The sequence below is a fragment of the Nanorana parkeri genome, unplaced genomic scaffold, assembly GCF_000935625.1.
Source record: "Nanorana parkeri isolate BGI_ZX_2015 unplaced genomic scaffold, ASM93562v1 scaffold695, whole genome shotgun sequence".
In the NCBI taxonomy this organism is placed as follows: domain Eukaryota; kingdom Metazoa; phylum Chordata; class Amphibia; order Anura; family Dicroglossidae; genus Nanorana; species Nanorana parkeri.
In genome coordinates this window covers 389,211-397,654 of record NW_017306963.1, presented here as the reverse complement: position 1 = coordinate 397,654, position 8,444 = coordinate 389,211, and the positions used below count along the sequence as shown (strand labels likewise).

The 8,444-nt window shown below is 42.6% G+C and overlaps 1 protein-coding gene across 1 annotated transcript in view; it reads left to right on the top strand.

Annotated features, from left to right (window-relative positions):
* LOC108792895 (solute carrier family 22 member 5-like) overlaps positions 1–8,444 on the top strand; it is a 51,898-nt gene that overhangs the window by 15,080 nt on the left and 28,374 nt on the right. The window contains exon 2 of the mRNA XM_018563782.1: positions 7,024–7,127. Within this exon, the coding sequence (XP_018419284.1) occupies positions 7,024–7,127 (104 nt within the window). The remainder of the gene's footprint in view (positions 1–7,023; positions 7,128–8,444) is intronic.

Sequence of the window (8,444 nt, the reverse complement as noted above, 5' to 3'; positions counted from 1 at the left end):
CCCGGTGTGACCTCTCCCCCTCAATATGAAATTAGTAACAAACAAAGGAGAAAAGATAGGGGTTTCTGAGAGGTATTACACTACAGCTTCAAATCTTTTTGTATAAAATTTTATATTAAGTATGTTCGCTACACATAGGTCTAATCACCAAATGCGTGACTGTAGGACACTAGCCCTCTAGGGGGACACATTCATTATAGATTGTTGAACACTATAGCGATATCTAGGGACACTTATTATCAATATTACTGATATCACATTATACTCACAAGACGATGACTATTATGGTGGTAATCACAGATGGACATTTTGATTTTAACACAGTTATATACTTTTAAATAGATACACTCCGGACAGGGAGCTCCACCCGTATCCAGCTATTTCCAATTGGTGGTGAGTGCCGGGTGTGCAACGGTGACGGTGGTGGTGTGCTTTCCCTCTGTTTGAATTGGTTGTTAAAACACATCTCTGTATACACTCTATGCGATTTAATTGATATATGCAATATATTGTCGATATGTACTGATTGAACATACTGTTTTCTAATAGATCAGTTTAGAAATCCCCTGATGAAGCAAAGCTGCGAAACGCGTAGGGATGGAACACACTGATCTAAAAACAAATATTTATTTGATCCACAACTGTTATATACAGCTTGATTCATGGGTATACGCTCCTGATACAATGAATCTATTTTAATTTTGTTTTCAATTTACTGTTGTCTGTTTTTTGTATATATATTTATGGCACATGTATAATAAAATTAATTTTATACAAAAAGATTTGAAGCTGTGGCCTAACTGAGACTTGATAATGTTCTCGGGTTCAGTCGGTTATAAAGACTTATTACATGCTGGGTGGATCAGAGCTTCCCAAGAAAGCTGCCTTCAGTAAGTGGTTTGCATACTCCCTAAATACTCTATTTTGATTCTAGCTAAACACAGATAACATAACATAACCATCTAAAACATTTATTATAGACTATCTGAAGTACCTAAGACTTTTGCACAGTGCTGTATATAAAATGTAAGTTAATAAACTTGTAAATGTAAAATAAATACATCAAACTGACTAAAACCATTCTAGTTTTTCTTTAAAAACAATCTGCAATACAGAAATATACACTTCCATTCACACATGACCATTTACTTTTCGTCAAACGTACAAAATTGCACGCTTCGACGCACATTGGCGAAATGCGCTTACAGTGCCATTATTATTGATGGCACCCCAAACACGGCTGTTTTTCTTCACGTATGCCCATGTTAAAATGCACACAAACTCAGAGGGAAAAATTTGAAATGCTTTGTGCAGATTTTGCTACATGTACTCTTTTTCGTGTTTGCCACACGTTCAGGACCCTATTGAAATCAATGGGGACACGCAGCAAATGCCGAAAAGAAAGGTGCATGAAAACGTGCAAAAGAAACTCATTCGTTCACTCCACGCTCGGGTGTGAATGGAGATCAGACGGTTTCCGGACCCAAAATGCATCCCAATGTATCCCTATGGTATTTCTGGCCTCTGTTCCCTCCAGCGCAGTCCGTTCCAGACCAGAAAAATACTGCTTGTCCTATTTTGTCTGGTCTGGAATGCACTGGAACGCATCAGAATGCATGGAACGCACCTGTAAGACAATTTTAAGCTAAAAAAAAATCCAATTGTGGCAAAAACGCAATGCACTATGTTCCAGATCTGGTCCGGAAAATGGTGTGAACACAGCCTGAGACTTGGCTAAAACACTTACATTAACCTACAGATGGACAAAAGCCTACTGTATTTGATAATAAAGTGTTGAATATCTCATGTATATACAACTCCTCAGTTTACGATACGATCACTTTCCGATGGTTTTATCGGAACATAACCCCATCGTATACAGAGAAGTGTATATATTACAATCACTAGCACACCATGTGATAATATGATTGTCCTTGCTTTGACATCGTATTAACATTGTACTATTATGTAAACGAACCTGTATTCAGAGAATCTAATTTTAGTATGACCGCCTTTCTGTTGCTTAGTCACTGCTTGTTTTCAGTTGTAGCTTGGAAGTAGGTAAAAAGTGCATAATTAAATCAGTGTCTCGCCACTGTAAACAAATATATAAAATTTTTGCTGCATTCATTCAGTTATTGAAACCTCTGTGTACAAACTATTTTTGATAGCATAAGAAAGCTGGAAAGGCAGACAAGGAAGTTTTGGGTACAGTATACAGCTGTGAGGAAATAAGGGGTCTTTTTGTTCTACAGCTTGCAGGTGATGACTATGCAAGTAAAGTGCATTTCCACCTTAAAAAAAGGAATTCTTTCCAAGTAAACAGATGCACTGCACTGTTTTAGGATCAGTTTTGCCTGACATTAAAAGCAAACAAAAGGTCATCAGCACAGTCATGCTGACAATCTATCACAGATTATTACTAGCTGATGAGAATGTAGGAGTTCAGTAAAGATAACTTAACTCAGAGGTATTGTCATCACTTAGTGGCAACTGTTATTTAATGATTAACATGTCCCGGGAATTTTCCATCTTAACTTGTCTAAAATGATATGTTGTTGTTAGCTACTAGTTCTGTATATGATAATTTTCCTTATGATCAGGGCCTGATCCTAAACTGCCTATATACCTGGATTGGCATATTCTTTCTGTTCTGTAATCATTAATGGAGCAAAAAGCATTGATGGATTTTGACCGTAGTGATAAAAAAAAAATCGAAGGAGCAGGATGGAAAGTTTTACTTGAACAAACAAAGTAACAGTAAATGGGGTTTTTGTTGCAGAGTCACAATTTCATTTCCAAAATCGAATGTTAAAATCAAACAAAATTCTGAATGACAGTCTACAACTCTCTGATGACATTTTCCAATGTTCCAATTAGATTTTTCATATACATGTTTATATAAAAATGTACCAGTGTGTGGCCAGCTTTAGAATTAATTTAAAGAAGATCTCCGGGCATATTCTTAACCTTTGCAGTGGGGCTACCCCCACACTGCATGGGTTAAAGTGATATTAAAGCCAAATTGTTTTTTTAATTTCTCCTTTAAGGAGACCCTCATTTGCTGGAGGCTGTGGTTGTTTTTTTGAACTTCTTCATTCCTCGTTTTCTACTGTGTCCCAGCCATGCGCTTCCGCCGCCCCCTGCACGGGTGCCATCCGTGCGCTCTCGTCCCCGCAGAGGCTGTGTGCGTCTATAGACACACACAGCCCTGTGGCAGGCCAAGCCCCTCCCCTTCTATTGACCTATATATTGGCTCATCTGCCATCAGTATCCTCCCCCCGCAACCCGGAAGTTCGGGGTACGAATGATCGCCTCGGCACCGGCGGCGGGGACGAGCGCAGCTGGCAGGTAAGTGTGGGGGGGACTGGGGTGCTGGGCTGTTTTTACCCTAATGCAGTGAATGCATTAAGGTAAACAACTCCCAGGCCTTAATACTACTCTAAGTGTTTGTTTTTGTCTAGGGATGAAAATACAAAAGTTGTACTCGCCTGAATCTCAGAGCCGACTGGATGTTAGACCAGTCCTTGCAGCCTGGATCCCCCTCTGCTCCATCGGTCTAAGAAGCCGTGAGACATCACGTTCTATACAACGACGTATAGAACGAGAGGATGCCGAGGGACATTCTATCGCTGGAGCGAAGGAAGATATAGACGGCAGGGGCTGGAGTAGCAACCAGTTGGCTCCAAGGTTCAGGTGAATATAACTTTGTTATTTAGGTCCCTAGACAGAAACAAGCACTTAACCCTTGCAGTGCCCCTTCAGGATGGCTGGCCACATCTGATAGATGGGGATATAGAGAAGGTCTTGTCAGACTCCTTCCACACTCCAATGATAGGGAAGGGTGCTAGAAATGACTGCGGATGGTGCCGCTAATCACATGAATTTGTTGAGAAGAATGTCACCAGCACACGTAAACTCATTTAGGATCAACAAAAGTCCATTTTATTGACCAATTGTCAAATGGAAACAAGCGCTTTTCGGGAGCGCGCAGGGTCCCTTCATCAGGCTTAACATCCATGGATAGATGGGGAGATGCAGCCGCTGACCATCCTGATGGAAAAGGATAGAACAGTTGGGACAATATGAGTGCTGACCATCTTTACAATAGGAGTAGCAACAGATGTACTGTATATACCTGCTATTGAAGACGATATCAGTAAGTTTACTGTAATATGTTGATTGGGTTTTACTACCATTTAACACCGAGTTTGTAACAGGAAGCATATAATATCTATGGCTCTAGTGATCATCTGTGGTGGCAATTGGTCTCTCTACGTGTCTCTATAACTTCTCTTATAAGTGTGCCCATCTCCAGCACTATGCATGCATCCTCGGTCCTTCCGCTCGGTCCCTTGCTGCCACCACTTCCAGGTTCCTAGGCATCCTCTTCGGTCATTGGGTGGCCGCTGATGATGTAACTTATCTTCTCCGTCATCAGGCACATTCACAGCATCTTTCAAGGTACCATGAATGAGCTCAGAGTGTACATTGCACGGCACATGCACCATACAGTGGACATTCTAGTCTCTAGGGATAAGATGTGTTTTGGCACAAGAAACTTTGCATGTCTCTTCTGGCTTCAACTGCGTGCCATCTGTGGGTTGCATCATCTGCTGCCTTCTTATATCACTGCAAGACTATGGCACATGTTTTAGCTACCTCCCATGAGGATATGGTTAAGGTGTTATTGTGTCATCATTGAAAAAACTTGCACAGCCTAAGCAGATGCTGGTTTTCACCAATCCTGCGGGGCGGGGATTGAATTTCATTGAGTTTTGGGTTTGCCCACTGGTGCCATCTGACAGGAAACCAAACGAAAGCATAAATGGACAGGCAGGGTAGACGAGATATAAGAAGGCTATGTCAAATTTTCAACAGCTAAAGGAAATTGTAGGTTGCATCTTTGGGTTAAGTTGTTCACCCAAATTGTTTATTGTTTACCTTACATGTATTATAACTTGCTTTCTTTTTGCAAAAACTAGAACCTAATCATTTGTGCTGATGTAATGGCCTGATTTTGCATTGGTTCCTAGCTGGATATGGCTGACAATGGCTTCCATTGCACAGCATCATTTTGTGTCCTCGTGTTGATAAATGGTAATGGCTGTGTGTCACCTCTATACAACATTTCCATTTGATCAGCCTTCCTGAGGGTAAAGTGCAGTGTGTTGGTGAAACATTTACAAATCACAGCTTGTGTCAGTTAATAGATTTGCTGTAAATACAGCACTTTGCCCTGATACTGTATGTCTGACTAATGTAAAATAAACACTAGATTGATAAAAAGCGATGTGTAATATAAGAATTAATTTTTTCTCTTTTTTTAGTGGACATGTGGAAATGTTATAAATGAAAGGTAAATGGTATGCACACATATGATTTAGGTACAGTTAAGCAGACACTTGAATGTGTGTGGGACAGGAAGAGTTTTGCCAGTAAAAAAGTCATTGCTGGAGGGAAGTTTGAGCATCAGACGAGAGTGCTCATGTTAGAGGAAGGAAAAAACCAAAACATTCATGTCTGAGCGCTGTCACCATCCCATCTGAAACCTTCAGAGCAACCCTATGACAGAATAATGAAGACATCACAGGCCAATGAAAGAGAACTCCGGGGCAAACTTTTTCTTAACCCTCGCAGTGGGGCTACTCACGCACTGCAAGGGTTAAGTGCTTGTTTTTGTCTAAGCCTAAAGCCTCTCTCTTCCTTCGAGCGATGGAATGTCCCTCAGCTAAAGGGCAATGATCAGGTGAGTATAACGGGTTTCTAGACAAAAATGAGCAGTTAACCCTTGCACTGCAAGGTTGAGAACATTTTTGCATCTCTTGATTCTTCAAGTAGTGATATCTAGGGATGCACCGATACCGGTTGTTCGGTATCGAGTACCGATAATGTTTTCTGGTACTCGTTGATACCGAGTGCCGGTGCTGTGTGCCCCAATTATCAGGAAGTTGGACGGCGGATCATGACCCGACGTCCGGCTTCCTGATTGCCTGGGAAGCCAGTGTTCTATCGAAAGAACACCGGCTTCACTTGCCGGGGCTGCCTGGCTTTCTGATCAATCAGGAAGCCGGATGGGGGGTCATGACCCACCTCCCGGCTTCCTGATTGGTCAGGAAGCCAGGCTGTCTAGCAAAAAGTGAAGCCTGCTTCCTAGCCAATCAGGAAGCTGAGAGGTGGGTCATAAGGTATCCACTTTTGTGTCTGGACTTTAAAGGGTAAGTCCACTTTCCCAGATGAATTTGGGAAAATGGAATTACTTCCTCCAATCTGGCCCTCTCCCCCAACCAACCCCTATGCTAAACTTAACTAAACTTTTGGCGAATGCTACTTCACCGGTACAAGCCCTGCACTATAGATTTTGAATTTCACTCCCAAATGGCAAGCACTATTGGTCAGCGCTTCTCATTGGTCAGCACAGTCAGAAGTGCTAGTATACTCTTACCGGTGGAGGGGAAGGAGCATTCGCCAAAAGGTAAGTATAGCCAGGAAGGGGTAATTCCATTAGCCCAAATTCACCGGGGAAAGTGCAATTAACCTTTTAAAGGCAGCTTTGAATAAAAGAAGCAGAATATGTTTCTTTTTTCAGTAAAGCCCAAAAAATTATAATTTTCCAAGCTGTTTTTAAACCCCAGAGGACCATCTATATTAAAAAAAACATATAATATATATATTCAAGTTTTTTGGTATATTTGAGTAGTAAAGAAACCAGGAAGGAAGTCATGAGAAAAATAAGGCATCGCTGACTCTGTTATGAGGGTTCTAGTTGCCTGGCTGTCTCTGGTTTCAATAACTTTAGTCACTGCCCTGAAACAAGTATGCAGGAAGCAAAGTCAGAACTTATCTACATGCTTGAGATGGGGAAGAGGCTCAGAACGTATTGCAGCCACTGGATCATCCTGACAGCCAGCCAACCAACCAGCATTTTTTGAAGGAGAGGTTGTCATTCATATTTCCTACACTCAGGTTTTCTTTTAATTGGAAGAGGACCAATGCTAATTTTTGCTTTCTGCTTTCTTGCAGTGGGACTTGATTTGTGAAAATGACTGGAAAGGACCATTAACTACCTCACTTTTCTTCTTGGGAGTGCTTTTCGGTTCGTTTGTGTCAGGACAGATGTCGGACAGGTAAATCTACTGCAATAAACAGGTTCTTGATCAACTTGCATTAGCCTATGCAGTAGGGGTGCACCGATAACGGTATTTTGGTACCGAGTACGAGTACCGATAATTTATTTTCGGTACTCGCCGATACCAATTACCAAGTAACGGAAGTCCCATTCAGGAAGCCAGGTGGCGTGTAATGACTCGCCACCTGGCTTCCGGATTAGCCAGGCAGCGTGTAAAGACTCGCCACCCGGTTTCCCGATTAACAAGAAAGTCTGTCCCCTCTTACCTTGGTATGTCCAGCCTGTCACCCCCGGGGGCCTCTCCAGCCAGAACGCGGCCTTCCTCCGGTACCCAGCCAGAGCTGTCTGGCCGGCCAATCAGTCATGAGATGACAAGGGAGCATGAAGCCAGCTTCCCGGGCAATCAGAATGCCGGGTGCTGCGTCATTACACGGCGCCCGGCTTCCTGATTGGCCAGCTTCCCGACCAATCAGGAAGCCGGGCAGCGTGTAATGACGCGCTGCCCGGCTTCCTGATACAGGAAGTACTTGTGCTAGGCATCGGAGCATTTGGGCGAGTAAGAGGACTCGCCCAAATACTCGGTATAGGCACCGATATCGATACTAGTATCGGTATCGGTGCATCCCTACTATGCAGTATCTTATTCCCACATATAGGGCACTGAAACCACATAACAAGCTGTTTGACATATAGTTTAGGACTTCTGTTTGTATACATTTTTTTTGAAAGCCCATCCATCTTTGGGGAAATTTACTTCAACGTCTATCCTTCCCACCCATTCCCAATTATCTTTTTAAACCCTTAATGAGCCTTTTTATACTGTCCTGAGTCTGCTGTCACAAGGACCTCTGGGATGCTACTTTCCGTAGTCAAAGTTGGTGATCCAATGCTGCAGTCTGGGCACATCGCTAACCAGTCTTTTTGCTGCTCCTTGCCATGGCATCATCATCTTGCTGTTGGAGACCTTAAGGACTAGGCAGTGACATGGGCACCCAAAAAGGTCCTTCCTGCTCTGCAGTCCAAAGGAGAGAAGTCTCAAAACCCAGTGTACCATGTGGACACAGAGTTAGGTCAGTATTGGGCTAATAGATTTTTTTCCTTTATCAGTGAGGTGGGGGGAGTGTGTTTGTTTATTGGTGGGATTCCTTGCCAGACTTCCTCTTTTAAAATAAGAATATGCATTGTAAAGTTTGCAAGAGAATCATTACATTTTTTTCTGTCAGAAGCTGAGCTCACTCTGCTCCCACCTCCCAGCATTACTGGGCAGCATTCCAGCCTTCTAATTTCTAATGTAAAAACAGAAGGGGGGGGGGGG